This window comes from Passer domesticus, chromosome 10 (genome assembly GCF_036417665.1).
Source record: "Passer domesticus isolate bPasDom1 chromosome 10, bPasDom1.hap1, whole genome shotgun sequence".
In the NCBI taxonomy this organism is placed as follows: Eukaryota; Metazoa; Chordata; class Aves; order Passeriformes; family Passeridae; genus Passer; species Passer domesticus.
The window spans coordinates 15,598,233-15,615,096 of NC_087483.1; the positions used below are offsets into that span (position 1 = coordinate 15,598,233).

The 16,864-nt window shown below is 41.9% G+C and overlaps 1 protein-coding gene and 1 long non-coding RNA gene across 18 annotated transcripts; one reads left to right on the forward strand and one right to left on the reverse strand.

Annotated features, from left to right (window-relative positions):
- Positions 1–12: 12 nt before the first annotated feature.
- COQ10B (coenzyme Q10B) lies at positions 13–15,270 on the forward strand. Of its 17 annotated transcripts, none has more exons than XM_064433964.1 (9): positions 30–86; positions 334–460; positions 1,849–1,939; positions 3,654–3,903; positions 6,347–6,462; positions 8,456–8,602; positions 10,058–10,250; positions 12,381–12,482; positions 15,058–15,270. In XM_064433964.1, exons 5-9 carry the CDS (start codon positions 6,422–6,424, stop codon positions 15,223–15,225), a joined length of 651 nt encoding a protein of 216 aa, XP_064290034.1. In that variant the 5' UTR covers positions 30–86; positions 334–460; positions 1,849–1,939; positions 3,654–3,903; positions 6,347–6,421; the 3' UTR covers positions 15,226–15,270. The 17 variants fall into 17 exon arrangements, with proteins under 17 accessions (XP_064290033.1, XP_064290042.1, XP_064290049.1 ...); XM_064433970.1 differs by having other exon boundaries at positions 3,660–3,903; XM_064433965.1 differs by having other exon boundaries at positions 1,852–1,939.
- On the reverse strand, positions 5,241–8,517 carry LOC135308689 (uncharacterized). The gene is made up of 3 exons (XR_010369070.1): positions 8,392–8,517; positions 6,311–6,433; positions 5,241–5,383 (listed from the first exon to the last, which is right to left on the reverse strand). It is a non-coding gene; the product is annotated as an uncharacterized LOC135308689 (long non-coding RNA).
- Positions 15,271–16,864: the final 1,594 nt, after the last annotated feature.

Genomic DNA, 16,864 nt, shown 5'->3' on the forward strand with positions numbered 1-16,864 from the left:
ATGGCCGTGCGGGGAGCGGCGCGCGCTGGGCCCGGCCCGCCGTGAGGGAACTTCCGGTGAGGGCGGGGGAAATGGAGAAGCCAAAGGTGGGATTAATTCCTGAAAACTTCCTTCCCACAGCCGCTGAGGGCTGGCCCCGCTGGAATTTGGGTGCCTGGCTCTGTTTGCCAAGCTGCTTGACGTGTGTTTCATCTGGTCAGGGTAGCTGGCTCGGCGCCAACAGGCGGATCGCTAGATATCAGAATAAAGCAGATATATGTTTATTGCTATAAGATGGGGGTTAACCGGATTCCAGCCCGTCAGGCAGGTCAGCTCTGTTCAATATTTTGGTAGGGGCTCGAAAGAGGGAAGGGTAGCTGTGTTTACGAAACTGGCAAACGACACCAAACTGGCAGGTGGAAGAAGGAATTGAGAAACATCTTATATTGATTCATACATGAAATAATCTAAAATCACAGAGGTAAGCTTCAACAATAAGAAGCAGAAGTTACTACATATTGGAATTTTAAGTCACTGTATGAATTTAAAGTGGCAAAAATAGTCAGAAACTGATGACATGGGAAATCAAAGCTATACAACTATCCGTAGCAATATGCTGCTGCAGTGGAATTAAGTCTTACTCCAGGCCATTAAAAACTGTGTTGCCTACAAAACTTGGAAATCAATTGTTTCACTTAAGTTGGCTCAGCCAAAGCCACTGATGGTTCAGCAGAGACTTGGGCAGACTTAACATAGTCTAAAGAGAGGAGGAACAATCAGATGTGTATGGACATGCCCCAGGTGGGGATGCAAACAAATTGTTCAGCTGTTCTGCAGTAACTGACCTCACACCACTTCCACATTACACGTGGGAATTGCTAAGTGTTTTCCCCAGTTCTGCTGGTGTGATGTACACACATTTCAGCATCACTGTCTGTCGTATACCTCATGACTGACTGGGATTGATTCTGTCCCCGTGCAAAGCCCTGGGAACTCTCCCTTAGCTGTGAGCAAGCTGTTTCTCATTGTCCCAACTTTTAGCAGTAGTAAAACTCCAAGGCTGGCTATGCAACCTAGGAACAAAGTCCACGATTGCTTCATGATGCAGCACAGCAATGATATTTCATAACACAGTGTAACACGTAAACTTCTGTAGTTCATTTGTTATCACGTGGTTTTACTGTACACTGCTGAGTCCCTAATCTCCTCAGAAGCCCTTAAACAAGTGAAGTCACCTTGAGAACTTTCCTCAGGTAAAATGCATAAACTCTTTCCAAAAAGGGTGATAAATGCATGGTGGCAAAACTCATTTTGACTCTTCACTAATCACTCCCCTTATGTGAGCTGGGAGTTCACATTATGGCTTTTTGAGGGTTGTCTTAAAGAAAATAATGTGAAGCTCATGTTTTTGTGTTAATATGTGTATTTTATTGACCAACTGATCTAAAGGTCTGACAATCTTTGCTTTTTGTTGACTGGTTTGCAGGAGTTTGCTGAACAGTTCTGCTTGTAATAATTTACTAACTACGTGTGTTAAATGTTGACGTCACTTGAAGTTGCAGAAAGTCTTCTTTAATTTCAGTGTTATTAAACACACGTTCTGCACTTCTAGAAAGATGCACTTGCACATACCCATGGGCTACAAAAGGAGATATTTACCAAGCTGCCCAGGGACATGTGACAGAGAGGTTGAGGCAAACTAATTCCCTACTGCAAGAATTGACTGCGTGTAACTATTTTAAGTCAATGTCACATGCTCAGCTTGGCTATGAAGATCAATTTGCAGTAACTTTCTCTCGTTTCTTCAGCCAGACTTCCAGCTCATGTTAAGCAGAATAGTTGCAATATTTCCTTTCTTCTGTTATTAAGCAGACCTGAGGCAGGGAGGAGGTCCCAAGGAATGCTTTGAAGTCATCACTCTGGAATGTGCCATTTCACACATAAAAGGGACTTACATGTGGTGAGTGCTAACAGAAATTGTGCTGCGATGAAACAATGAGAAAACTGCCTTTTGTTTGTGTCTCTTCCCTGCTTTTCCACCAAATTCTGTACGCTGCCCTGGGTTCTCTTTGGCTGCCTGTCAAATCCCTGAATATGTGCTTTTGCCCCCTCAACATGGACTCCCTCCCACAGCTTCCACAGGATATGGACAGGGCTGTTACTCACTGCTTTACCAGCCCTACTGAGCTCCCATCCCTTTCCCACACACACGAGTGAGCACAGAGTTCACAGAGATTCCTGGATGGATTTGAAACGGGTTGGATTTAAGAGCCCTCAAGCTTTGCAGATCTGGGATCATACCTAAGTAACAGACCTTCAAGGTCCTGCTTTATGTAAGATTCAGGTCCAATTTCAAGGGCAGCTTAAGCTGTCACCAGCTGGCACTGCTGCTGGAAGAAGTATCCAGGCTCTCTGCCTGTCCTTGAGTGACCCCATCTCTTGTGCCAGCAGAAATTTCTGGCACTGGTTCACTCAGAGAAGGCAGCCTTTTGACTACATCCTCGTGCTGCTTCTTCCAAAAGTAACTTTCCATTTGTATTAATTTTTCCCCCCCACCCACTGCTGTAAAGAGCTGTACAATGAGCTGACATGATGCAAAAAGCTGCAAACCTGGGCTAAACTCCTGGTCCTTCATTCTGCCCAGCCCTGTGCCAGGGACAGATCACTGACATAAATAAAATCTCATCCAGTCCCATTTTCCTTTCTGATGTCAAGAAGAAATACTGTAAAAAGGATCCCTTTTGTCACTGGGAAGCCAGTGAGTTAAAAACACCCATAGGAAGATAAGCTTTCTGGAGGATTTCAGATGAGGGCTGCAGGATGTGCATAACCTGAGCACAAATCATTTGTGTCACTGCTGGTAAGGGTGGCTGAGGAACATAAATCAAAGATGGGATGGGACTGTCGTGTGCTCCCACAGCCCTGTGGGCTCCCCTGAGGGAGTCTGAGGCTGCTTTTGTGGGGCAGAGTAGGAACAGAGCAGCTGGGTTTCAAAACTGGCTGTGAGCAAATGGGCACAGAGATTTAAGCCTTTTTTGGATTTTTTTAGTCCACCAAAACCTTATGAAGATCGAATTCTAATCCTTTACACAACATGTTTACAGCCAAATACTTCAATTATTACTAACACCAAGTTGACTGGTGCTATATGAAATATAAAAAAAATTGTGATCCTGATTAATCACCTATGTTTGTAGATCATTTTTCCCAGCCTACATGTGAGATCTTTCAAAGGCAAGTATTGTTCAAAAGTCATTTATAAACAGGAAGACAATGGCTATATTTTTGCTTTCCTCATCATATCTCTGGCTGCCTAAGGAACATACTAAACCCCTGCTCTTTTCACTCATCTGTAGGAATAGGGCTGAATGAAAAATAGCCTTTTTTTACACAAGGATATGCTCTCCTCATCAAAGATTGACTCTTAGCCCACTGAAATGTGCCATTAAAATAATTGTTTTTAATAGTATAAACCTCATAAACAGACGTTAAACCTAGCCTTCTAATGATGGTAATGTTATTAAAAAAAATTTAGAAAAAAACCCCAACCTGTGTGGTCCCACAGAAGGTCTCTTCCTAGTGTATCAGAAATGTATCAGAAATCCCTCTGGTGTTGGGGATTAATTTGGGCCACTCTTCCCATCAAAGTCAGTAAATGCAGCTCTCTCTCCCAGCAACAGGTATCAAGCAAGGTTTAAGAACTTTAATCCTGAGCCTACCGAGAGAAAACAAAAAAGGCAAAAACTCCTCTGAGTGCCTTTGGAATCCATCACCCTGAATTTCTCAATGCCTCACTCTTCAAGTATTCTAAACACTGAAAGACATCAGTCCTTGTAAGAAGTAATTCCTGATCCACTGAGAAATAGAGACAGAGAATCCAGCAGACAACAGCAGCACTCGTGGAAGTTGCAAAACACAGATGAGGTCAGTAATAAAGGTTAGAGGAGGGGAGGACGTCACAGGACTGGGCTTTGTTTGTATTTCTGGCTTTGCACTTTGTTTTTCACCTGCACTAGAGAATATGGGTTTTTGCTGATTTCTGTTCTTCATCAAGTTAATGAGACATGCTGCAGGACAGTTGATCTGAAAAACACCATACCCTGAGGTGCTAAAGTAAAAGCTGCTGCATTGAGTCTGTCATCCAAAGTGGTGGTGTGCGTGTTTAATGATGAGTGGTTTGCTAATGGCAAGGAGCCTGGGATAATTAAAAGGATCAATTTTCTGAAGAGGATGTCGTTGTAATTTTATATAATTGAACTGTTATCTGTGTCCAGAATTCTCCTCATTTCTTAATGCATTCAGCATTCAACAGCTTTAACTGAAATTGTTTCATTTACATTGTAAATGGGTAGGAATGGGTTCCTCCCGTAGTTGAAGGGACATTGCTGGCAATGTATCCAGGCTGGTTTGTAGTGGATACAGCCCAGACACGAGTCAGGACGTGAAAATACCATCTTAGTTCAAGATTCCCAGTCAAGACTATCCCGGGTACTAAAATAAAAAAGACAACCCAAACTATTTTATGGAAGTAGATTTTGCTGTCTTACTTTTAGCAATTTATGTGCAACACATAAATGCACATTACACAAAATATGAAAGGTGCGATGAGTTATATTTAAACAGCAGCTCTCCAATCGCAGAGTAATTGTAAGGCACGCTTTCCTTGAGAGAGGCTGTATTAGAAAGGTGAATTAGGAGAAAGCGTTAATTAATGATTTCTCCGTTTCAAGCTGCGCTCAAGCGCTGCTCTGTGATTACAGGCAGGTCTGCGGCCCTGCTGTCACTGTAACCCTGAGCAGGCACCGAGCAGGGGCGGGACGAGCACCAGCGGCTCCTCCCGCGGACCCGCCGGGTCAGGCGCTCTGCGGGGGACAGACACGGGGACACACACGGGGACGGACACGCGGACGGACACGCGGACGGACACGGGGGCGCCGCCCGCTCCCGCGCCCAATTATGGCCGCGCGCGGGGCTCGCGCGCCGCCGGGCCAATCAGGCTGAGCGGCGCGGGCGCGCGCGCTGTCCCGTGACCGCGGGCGGGCCGGCCCCGCGCCGCCACCGGGGCCACGGGCGGCGACGGCGGCGCGGGCGGGATGGCGCGGAGCGGCGCGGCGCTCGGCAGGGCGCTGGCCCGAGGGGCCGCCGCCAGGTACGCGGGGCGAGGCGCGGATACCGCGGGCGTGACAGAGAGGGGCCGGTCTGCCGGTTAGGAACTCGCCGCCTCTTTGCCCGTGACAGTGGCAGAGTTGTGAGCAGTCCGTCTAAGGATTTAAAAACTGAGGAAGCGCCCGGATGTTTTCCGCTTCAGATAGTGCAACAAGTTCCTTCTCACCTGAGCATTTGTAAGGCTGGCCGCAGCGGCTTGAGAAAAACAATATGCTTTGGTGAAGAGTTAACCTTGCAACTGAAAGAAAAAAGAGCAAGCCGATGAGAGAGTGCGATTTGAAAATCTTAGTGCAAAAGGTTCACCTGTTACCCTGTTATAGCAGTGCTGCTGTGTCTCTGTCATCCTCGTAAAAACTGTCAAAAAGTGAAACAGAGATTGGTTCATGATGTCAAATTTTATGCAATCATTTGACAAAACTGTTAGCTGTGCAGTGGTAAAACGTAACACTGGACCACATTTTTTACTGTATATTCTTTGTGGTGTTATCTTAGTGTTGTGTCTGCAATATTAAATTCGTTCAGTCCTGGTCAACAAAATTGCTGTTTTAAAGAGTAATTTATTAGAGTCTCCAGGGCAAAATCAATTGCTGGAAGGGTGTTTGGTATAAGGAAAGCCATTAAGTAACTGCTTGCAAACTCAGTTTAAAAATGTCTCTAGTGGACACTGCAAGGATCTTGGCAGCTGGTTTTAAGCAAGCACAAGCTGGATCAAACCTGAAGCCTTGGAGCCGGGGACACTCCCCTCCTGCATTGTCCCCGGAATGCACTCTGTACCTGCTGCCTGCTCGGCAGAACCTCACTGTGCTCACCAGCAGCCTTCAAGGGCTCAGGTGGAAAATTAGTCTCCTGTGCTTATTCAGACTGAGATGCTAATGACAACACTTGCTGATGCACTAATTTTTTTGGGATACAAACAGCTGTTGGCAAAGAATTTGAATGGGATCAGCTCATGTCTCAGAGACCATAAAGTCAGATATCACTAACCTGATGAAAGTATCAGCTGGGGTACAGTGAACACATTTGCCCTGGCATGCTGCTGGCACTAATTTCAATGTTTACACTGAGGAGTTAAGAGAGCCATTTTTTTCAAAAGTTTAACCTTCAGGCTTAAAAAATTGTGTAGTTATTAAAAAACATTAAAAATCACAGAATATGGATCACTTACACGTGTATTCATATTCCAGAAATGCTTCCTTTTCAGGTCGTGGGAGTTGGGTGGTGCCATGATCAGTCCTCAAGTGCTCAGGGAGGAAGCAGTGAGCAGGAGTGAGTGGAGATGGTTCTGTCACTGGGAGGAGATAAATACAGAGGAGGCAGGTGTGTCTGAATTCTAGAATGGACTTGGTTTTTCTTCAGTGTCAGCTCCACAAAAATGCATGAGAGTCCATGGAAACCAAGGGATTTCTTAAAGAGATCTGCTTTCCTGACCTGGGAGCCAGCCCAGCACATTCTCACAGCATCTGTTCTTCAGATAAAACTGGGAGAGGGATGGAGTCTCACCATCCTTAACCTTGCCTGCCTTCAATGGCAAGGACATAGTCTTTCAGCAGCTGAGGGATTATTTGTAGGGATTGTTTTTCAGCCCTGTGCCTGAGACAAGTTCAGATAAAACTGCATGAAACAATAGACTGGCACAGCAGTACAGTAGAAAACAAACCAAGAGACCAACGCTGGTGACTGGTTTGGACTGTGTCCTGTACATGGCCCCAGAAAATGGAATTTAAATCGGCTGTGCAGAATGAGGTCTGCTCCAAACATTGGCACACCTTCCGTGAATCTGGTTGAGGCAGCTACAATGTTACTGGCACTCTGCCAGCATTCCTGTCAGAGCTTTTCCTAAACAGTCTTGCATGGTCTGTGTGGAAAAACCAGACTTTGTCCACATCCCTTGAGATACTGTTACAACCATTTGCAGAGCTGAATAAAGGCTTTTAAAGTGGACCTATCTTTTCTTAATTTTGACACAATACTTCTGTCCCATTTTAGTTTCTTTTCAACTGCAGTGATTACAATGTATTTTCAGGCATCATGCTTCATATCCCAGTTGCATAGTTGGTTTTTAAAAAGTCTGTGCAGATTGTTTCTAGCCAGCTGCTAATGATGATTATTTTCCTCTAAACTCTACCAGTTTGTTATTTACCTGACTCCTAATACAGTGACCATATAAGATGATGTGCTCAGTCATGAGTAACTACTGTATTTCATCAGAATTCTAAATTATGCTGATTTTTAAAGAACATATTGCGAATTTTAATTAAATTTAATTCAAAATTGGTAACTAATTTGCTGACTAATTTGGTGCTTGGTAAAAAAAAAGAACAAAAAAAAAGAAAAAGGGCATCTACCTGTTCATCGTGCCTAAAAAAACAGCAAAACAACCAAGCAAACCCCAAAGAAGCCCAGTTCTGAGTAAAAGAGGTTGGCTCCATTTTTAACCACGTGAATCCAGAAGTACAGTCCTGATGATATAGTTAGAGGAAGATCAGTCAGAGACCTGGGTTACTCGTTAGCTTATGTTTGTAGAGTCACTGTGGGCAAATTGTGCCATTGTTACTTTGCTGGTGCCAAAATTCAGAGCTTCTCAGGCAGCGTTTTGCATCTTGGCTGACCTGATCTGAGCAAAATCAATGATTTAGCAGATCCGTTAAACATGGTGAATACTTGTTAGATTTTAGTGTAAATGTCCACTGAGAACACTGAGGTGCAATCTTAGAGTTACTGGTACTTTTAAAGGTAATTTGTTAAGTTTTACTTCTGAAAACTCTGCATCCAAGGTTCTGGTGATATTTCCTGAAGGAAATGTTGAAAGCTGGGTAAACAAAGCACCTTCTGAAAGGACTTCCAAAATGAAATTGTTCTTTTAAGAGAAGGGGGGCAACAGAGGGATTATAGCAGAGTTCAGCTTTCTGTTTCCAAGTGAAACCTTCTCTACTTTGTGTACCCAGAAGGGTAAGTATTGCAAAGTATGCCTCGTTTGTGCTATTAAGAAAGCAAAAGCTGTTCTGCACACTAAGTGCATGTGAGACTTGAGCTGAGCTGGAGCTGCCATGCAGCCAGTGGTTAATGAGGCCCTTTGTATTTCACTCTGCCAGGGACTTCTGTCATGACTAGGGGCTATTTTTAGTTTCTTTTAGGGAAAAAAAAAGGTGCCCCTTGTGTTTTTGACAGTTTATATTGTTACAAGCCTTTGTTTTTCCATCTGGCTGACATTTTCTGTAATGTTATACAAGAGATGGTTTGTCTTACCTGAATGCATTGTTAATTATTTTGCTGGTAGGAAACACATCTAAAAGCATTTTCCCTGTTTCAGGCACTTGGCTTCTTGTGGTGTTCTGATGACCAGAACTTCTCCTTTGCAAGCACCTGTAAAGAGCCATACTCTTTCAAGAAATTTCTTCAATGTTGCCACACCACTAATAAATAAAAGAAAAGAATATTCTGAAAGAAGAATTATAGGGTTGGTATAAAACTGTGGAAAGATACTTTAAATGCTTATTGATTTTGTATTTGCTGGAATTAATCCAAAACACTAGTAGTTCAAAAGCCTGAGTATCCCTGAAGACACATGTCCCTAAGGCTCTGGGAACCTAGAATATTCCAAGAACCTAGAAAGGAGTTTTGACTTTCAGAGTTTGTAAAGATTAGGCTTACCAGTCTGAAATTGAATATAAAAAAAAGTAGGAACCCAAAGCCCTTGTCCCATTGCAAGAAACAGCAGAAATAACTGTTCCATTCCATGACAAAATAAAACCAACCTTGAAATGGAGTAATACACTAAGAATTTCATCTAGCAAAATGTGAATAAACCAACAGGTGTGAAAACCCTGTTCCATTCTCTCCCAAACACATGCTAATGTTTGCACTCACATTATATTACACTTCTCAAGATTTTCCTACTTCTTTAAAATAAGAAAAATAATTCTGTGATGAAGAAACTTCTCACAGAAAAAGATTTTGAAACCTAGTTTACCTTCAAGCTAGTGGGAAAAATCCCAGTTCATTCAGTGGTACTGGGATCTGCCCCCAGTCTCTGGTCCACAACAGTATGAAATGTTCATTAGCATATTTTTTTGACTATACTTAAAATTCCTTTTTGGATAATTCTTGAACTGCAACAGATCTTGCCTGGCCACTTAAAGAGGGCCTTTGTCCAATAGTCCTCACTGCTAAGTACTGTTGAACATATGCTTCATTTTAAAGGAAATTAAGCACATGCTTAGTCCCATCTGTTTCAGAGTCAGAATGAAAAATTAAAAACCATAGCTATGCAATATTTTGCCATATTACAGCAGAATCAGCTAAAATGTTACCTTAGCAGTGTTTCATCTGATTTCAATATCCTGCCTGAGCAGGGGTGGTGGACAAAATGAGGTCTAGAGGCCCCTTCCAACATCAGCCATTTTGTGATGCTGGAAGGTTTTTCCATTGCATCTGGTTTTTTAATTAAGCTTTTTTTAAGGAAGTTGGTGCTCCTCTGTTTAAACCTTATGAAATATAGTACTTGAGTTTTGGTACACCTTGTCTTGGGACCCATGAAGTGTGGAATTTTTTTTTTTTTTTGTGCAATGTCCAATGTCTGCCTAAATGAAGACACAGCTGTGCTGGAAAAAATGTTTCCATTTGAAGAGTATGCATGTTTACCTGATATTGCAGAAAGTAGCAGGCATTAGGTTCATTATTCACTAAAGTTACTGCTGGATGGTGTATGGTATCTTGCTTCTTTATGCAAAAACAATTACCAGTGTATTGCTTTTCTTTCCTCTTAATTAGCATTTTCAATTTCCAAAATCAGTGGTAGTGACTATGTCCACCTTTCAACTGCCTGTGCCACATATACCATGTTTGAAACTTTTTAATGCTAATTTGAAATTTAAATACCTTGTAACTGTAATGTTCATGTGTCCATTTCCAGGTATTCCATGCAGGAAATGTATGAAGTTGTTGCTGTTGTGGAGAATTACAAACTCTTTGTTCCTTGGTGTAAAAAGTCAGACATACTCTCGAGGCGCTCTGGCTACTGCAAAGCACAGCTAGAAATAGGATTCCCTCCTGTAGTAGAGACATACACATCAATTGTAACCCTAGTGAGACCACATTTAGTTAAGGTAATTGCCTTTTTCTTTTCTCCTAACCATCATTTTCCTTAACTTTTGTTCGATGAAATTTGAATATTCCAGGAACATCTTGCTTCAAAACAAAATCAGTGCTGGAAGTTCTTTGTGGGGCTCAAAACTTGTGTTGCTTTTCTTTAAAGACTTTAGAAAAACTGGGGAGAATTTGAATGTGTTTTAAAACAACCTGCCACATGAGGGAGGAGAGGAAGTCACTTTTTAATTTGTGTTTACTGGCAAAGCTGGCAGCCATTAAATGAAGATATTAACATTTTGGGGGGGGGGGGGTGTTTGGTTGGTTGGGTTTTTTTCTAAATTTTGACCAAGCCTCTCTGAAAGCAAAATAAGTACTCAGTTAAAAGTTGTCTCACAACTCTAGCTTCTGCTGCCTTAATGAGCTTGCAGTCTGTCGTTACTTTTCTTCTCACAATTTTAACTAGTTAATATGAAAAGGCTAAAAAAAGGCTAAGCTTCAGTACAATGTGCTGAAGAGATGGTTATTCAATATATTGAAGAGAAGAAAGAAGCGTGGATTTAAAGTAATTTTTTTTACAAGTAATTTGTTCAGAAGAGAAGCAGTTATGTTTTTCCTTTCAGCTTTTTATGAGCAATAATTAAGAAAAAAGTAGAAAAGCATCAAGGAAAATATTTTAAATGATGCCTGGATCTTCTATTTGTTTGCCTTACATGTTCAAATCTATTTTGGTAAATAATGGCTCAGAACAGATTCCTTATAGCAAAACTGCCTCTCCCTTGGCAGATCCTGATTGGCTTGGAATAATTAGTGCAAATTATAGCATTTGATTGCTGTTGAAGATAATTGTTTGAAAATCCTGTTTCACTATTCTTTTCTAGACTTTTTAATAAGAGACACTTAACAGAAAATGAGTTTCTGAAGTACAGGGCACATGGGAATTGGAAAAGGAATATACAAAGTGCCTTTATTCAATATCCTTACTGATCCTGAAAAGAACAAGAAAATTCTTTGTTATAAAAAGTTGAGCAGCTATAATGGAAATCTGACTTATGTGTTGAGAGCTTTCCTTTTCTACACTTTCCTGAAAAGACAGGCTTTTTTCTTTCACACAGCTATCAGATTGGCTTACCAACTCTTTTTCCCTCTTAATTCACTCAAAAGAAGAATTCTTAGAAAAAAGACTCACAAAAGTGATGAGGAAAGCCATTTCTTCAGATTGCCTCCCCTGAGACTCATTAGCCTTTTCTCTGCTGCAATTACTCTTCCTAGAGGTTTACATTATGTCCACAGAACTGCAGGAGCATTTTTAGGGAAGTGATTGTGTGCTTGGACCATTTCACTGTCCTCCCAAGTAACTCCAGGCAAAGGAGGAGCCTTGTGAGCTGCTCAGGCACAAAATGGGAATGAGTTTGTTGCTTAAGGTTTTCCCCTTTTTAGGGCTTAAACAATGGAGAAATCAGATTGGTAACAGCAGTTTTTTTTTGAGGAGTAAATGATGGAGTGAGTTTGCTACTTTAAGACTGGGAGAAAGAGGAACACAGTGGCAGTTTTCCCACTTTTCCTGCTGTTTTGATAGCAGGAGGGAAAAGCAGACCCAGCTCTTTGTATCTAATCTTCCCTCTACTCCTTCCCTTTCTGATAAAGAAGTAGCAAGGCCATGCATTATCTCATTCCTGGAAAGAGAAATGTAGGTGTTTTTGTGCTGGTGATTAGTCTTTGGGATGAGTCACCTCACCACAGCTCTCCAAGCCAAGCAACACCCATTCCCTCGGGGCAGTCTGTTGGAGCAGAGCTCCTTGGGGTAACAATAAAACTTGTAAAAAATGGCCAAAAAAAGTTACAGACATTTTCTCTACAAATTCCAAGCCAGTTGAGGTTATGTACTTGGATGTTCTATGCATCATGCCACAGATCTGTTTTATGACACTCAACACACAGTATTTTCCTCTGCCTTGGAAGGGCCTCAGTTATTTTGCCATAATTGACATCTTTCCATATAGGATCTCATGCTGGCTGTGCTGTAAGAACAGTTTAACTGTGCCACAACCATCACTTTTTAACAAAATGCAAACACAAGCTTCAGTAATACCTGTTTGTCACATTTGTAAAAGCCTAACCGTAGCTTGATTTTCAACACTTTATTTTAGGCATCATGCACAGATGGAAAACTCTTTAATCACTTGGAAACAGTGTGGCGTTTGAGCCCTGGTATCCCTGGTTATCCAAGGACATGTACATTGGATTTTTCAGTAAGTATGGTAATTAAAACTACCACATGCTAGAAGCAGCACATAGAAACACTTACCTTCAACTGAGGGGGCTTTTTAAAATGCCTGTACTACTTCTTTAAACACTTAGACACAGAAAACAAGATAGCTTTAGTAAATTCTGTCCAAAAAATACTTTGCAAACTTTCCTGCTGGAAACCACTTCAGTATCCTTCAGAAACAGCAGCCTTCTGTGAGGTGTCGATGTCTCATAAAACAGTCTAGAACAGGCACTTCTCACCCTACAGTTCCAAACACATTGAAGTTTTTAGACAGTCCAATGCAGGAGAAATGCTGAATATACTTTGCTGTTTTCTTTAATCACTCCACAACCTAAATGCTCTTGGTACCAGAAAGTCAGGGTTCTGCCATCTGTCCTGTTTGGGCTGCAGTTTGGTCAGTTTAATTTCCTGTCTTCCAGTTTTACTCTTTGATGTATTTTAAGCCTTACTCCTTCCTTCTCTAATACAAGTGTAATAGATTTCTGCTGTCTCTAATCTATGAAGGGATATCACTGCAGCCCAAAAGTATTGCTCTTTAAATCCAGTACCTGATTTAGCCTGATTTCACTCCCAGAAAAGCTGTTTCCATTCCAGTTTCTGCTTTTCCATGTTGTCTGGTTTGTCTGCCGTCACATTTTTTTTTCATTTTATAACAAAGTGTATAACAAAGCATTGAGCTGGGGGTTGTCACCGGCTGCAAAAGTACACAGAGCTGGGCTGATCCTGCTGCCATCTGCTGGAATACCCTGCTTTGAAAATTATCTTCAGTGAACAGGAAAAAGCCTTTGGAGTATTTTTAAACTAGCACATTAACCTCCTTGGGTTATTAGCTTTCAGCTTATTACTGTATTGCACTTCATACAGTTCAACAGTAAAAATTAATCTATAGGTGCTCAAAGAACCACATTTTTTTAATGGTTTGCATGTTATGTGCTCATGTTATTTGTATTTCTTTAGGCAAATAAGAGTCAGTTCTTTCTACTAACATATATAAGCTATCTTTTATCCCAAGCCATAAATCAGTTAAAAAACTTGAATTAAACAACTATTTAAAGCCTACAGTCTAAGTACAGGCTCTGAGAAAACAGCACCACACCTCCACAAACCAACATTTTGACATTTCAGGTCAAGAACTTCAGTTAAATGGAATCAAAACTGAACTGGATGTGGACATTTTCATTTTCTTGGGGGAACACTATCAACACATCTTACTGCTTACCCTGTTTTGAGGCAGCAGAGGAAGCCAGTGCAGCTGGCTGAGCTTAACCTCTGCCAGTTACTGCCCTGCTGCTGCTTCCCTCTGGGCACATGCAGGCAGGGATGATAAGCATTTCACAACAAACTCCTCAAAACAGGCCCTGCAATTACAGATATTCCAGAGAAAACTTCAACTTAAGAATGCTTGTTTGCTTTAGAAAAATGTTATTTGAGTTTCAGGCTAAGCAGGTTCCCACAAGCTGCTGTCTCCTGTTGTGCCAGCCTGATTCCAGGAGATATCCACATACAGCAGGGAACTTTCCTACTTTGGTTTCAGCTCTGAAATGATTTGATTCATAGACTGAAGCACACCACCATTTTTACCAGCTTCAAACTTCATTAATTAATTAATTAATGTATACTGTACCTTAAGATTGACATAATTGCTGAACACAATGCCAGACTCAGCATCCCCACTGTGCAGAACTCTGCATGTCCTAAATGACAGCTCTCAGACTTGCAAGAGGCACATTAATTGTATTGATGCTTGAGCTCAAGCAAATGTAAATGAAGCTGCACTTGGCTTTTGGGCCAAGCTGTTTAATTACTTCTGTGCTACTGCTTTGCAGTTAACATGCATTGCTCATAAGGAATTGGGGAGAAGCTGTATTTGCTCCTTGTGGCATTAAATCTGATTTTTCAGGAATAACAAAAATTACTTAACTCCCAATCCCTTTCGTGAGACTGCTGGTCTCACGTTGGGAGTGGAGCTGTTGAGGTGGGAGATGTGACACACAAACCAAATCTGTTATTTTAGTCATTACACTGCTTGTTTGAACCTTCCATGACTACTGCCACCAATAAGGAAAGACTGATTTAAAACACTGGCACTTAATCTAACTATTTCAAGTAAGTATTTCAAGTTGCTTTTAAGTTTCCTTCATGTGCTCCAGCTTACCTGTTAGTCTGTTGTCTTGACACGCAGGATTTTCTTCAGACAACTTTTGTCTACCAAGTGAATTCTGTGCACAAAATAAGTTATTGTTTGTCAGTAGTATTTCATTACCCCAAACCTCTTTTGTAATGAGCTATTTATTAAAGAAAAGACAGTTTAGGTTTAGTTTACTTCAGAGAACTGAATGAGAGGATTCTCTTAATGGAAAAGCCCAGAAGTACAGTCTTTAGACCAGGAAAAATAGGTTTCTTTTTCAGCCACATTCACCTGATTCTCAGTTTTAACTGTTCTTCAACTTACCTGCAGCCTTCACTGGAGATTGTTTAACAGAGTTGCCTATTTGTAACAGCATTTTACAACAATATACATAGGAAAAATAATTATATTTTATTTTCTTAAACAGATTTCTTTTGAATTTCGTTCACTTCTACACTCAAAACTTGCTACATTGTTTTTTGATGAAGTTGTAAAGCAGATGGTTGCTGCCTTTGAAAGAAGAGCATCCAAACTCCACGGCCCAGAAACCAGCATCCCTCGGGAGCTGATGCTGCATGAAGTTCACCAGACCTAAAGGAAACTGTAACAACCTCAGCTATAAACTCGTTTGTACACTTCACCTGTACAAAGTGCCCTGCTCCTCCTTTGGGGCATTTATTTCTTATCTGAGCTTGGGTGTGATCTTGCCCTGTGCCAAACACACCTGCTCAGACAGACAGACATAGAATGCTCAGAAGCTGCAATCAAGTGCAGCTCAAAGCCTTATCAGTAACAGACCTGGCAGCTCCTGTGAGCGGGGCTATCTCAGCTGCCGTTTAACACCAACGGCTCCTGGAATCACAGCCCAGGCTCTGCCTTAGCCGAGCTCCTGGGGTTTTTCAGCACTGTAACTTATTAACTCAGCTTTGTGGGAATGTAACTTCAGAGCATCAGCTCAGCCAGCTCTGCCCAAGCAGAGGCCAGCTGACACACTGGCTTTCCCAGAGAATGGCGCCGTTTGGCAGCCATTGAGGAGTGGTGCTTTGAATTCAAATGGCAAAGGTAAGTCAGGGATCTGCAGTTGCTCCTAGAGTGACCAGCAACTGCTCTAGCAGTCCCCTCGTTTTCAGGGATGAAATGCATAAGGAGTACTGTAACCTGAGTGCAGCAGTCTCAGCTACAGGCAGTGGTGCCCAGTGGACCTGTCTGGAATTTGCAGTACATTTGGCAGGCTGAACTTGCTCCTTGCCACTCCTTCCCTGGCACACTCTGCACTTTGGTTACCCCTGTCTCACCTAATGCACACAGAACACTTTGAAGCAAGTGTTACCTCTGAGAACCAGGTACCCGTGCTGTCCTCCCTGGAAGCACGTAACAAGAGGCCCTGTGCTTCCTTGCAGACAAGCACAGCCAAGGCCAGCTGTCATAAATCATGCAAGAGAGCACTAAACCTTCATTCTTTGAAGTTTTGCAGCACCATACTCCCACCGTGATAACGGCATCCTGATTACATACATGCTCAGTACTTCTAGTCCTGAAATACTCTCTTCCCAGTCTCTGAAGAAACCAAGGGAATAGGTTTGAACAGATTCTTCATCTTTACTTTATGCTGCCTTGCATTACCAGATTTCCTTACTGAAATTAGGTGAAGTTTCAGCCCAGGTGCTGAAGCTGGTCCTTTCTCGGCAGCACATGTAATCCATATGGTTATTAAAGAACAGCATATTAAATAACATAGAAAGGTATGTTTCAAAATAAAGACAGCCCTGAAACAGTTTCAGATAATTTTACTTAAAATTAGAATGTCACACATTCCATCTGAGGAAGGATAGTTCTTATTAAGGGCAGGAAGCTGAGGAAAGCAACAGGTGGATTAAGGTCATTTGTACAGAACTGAGAAGTTGTAAAGCAGTTTTGATTGTTGAGGTAATCAGATATAAACATACACAAGTTTGGGAACAGCATTGTTCTGCAGGCTGGAAGGTAGAAAAGACTGCACAACGTTAGTGGTGGTGTCAGGTCAAAGAACACAGAAAGAGGCAAAGCAACATTTCTAGTGCAAAATAACTAAATCCTGCACCCCTTACCAGAAAGGAGGAAGGTAAGAATGGAAGGCTCAAGGTGAGGAGGTAATCACATATTACACCTGAGCAAAGGAAGGATCTAAAAACCCCAGAACCCTTTCTTAGCAGACTCACCTGGTTTGATACCCTCAGGGCACTTCACTTCCCCTG

Coding starts and splice junctions, on each gene's coding strand:
- COQ10B (XM_064433961.1), top strand. CDS start 5,073: ATGGCGCGGAGCGGCGCGGCGCTCGGCAGGGCGCTGGCCCGAGGGGCC. Junction 8,603..10,057: donor TCTGAAAGAAGAATTATAGG/GTTGGTATAAAA, acceptor GTCCATTTCCAG/GTATTCCATGCAGGAAATGT. Junction 12,483..15,057: donor CATGTACATTGGATTTTTCA/GTAAGTATGGTA, acceptor TTTCTTAAACAG/ATTTCTTTTGAATTTCGTTC.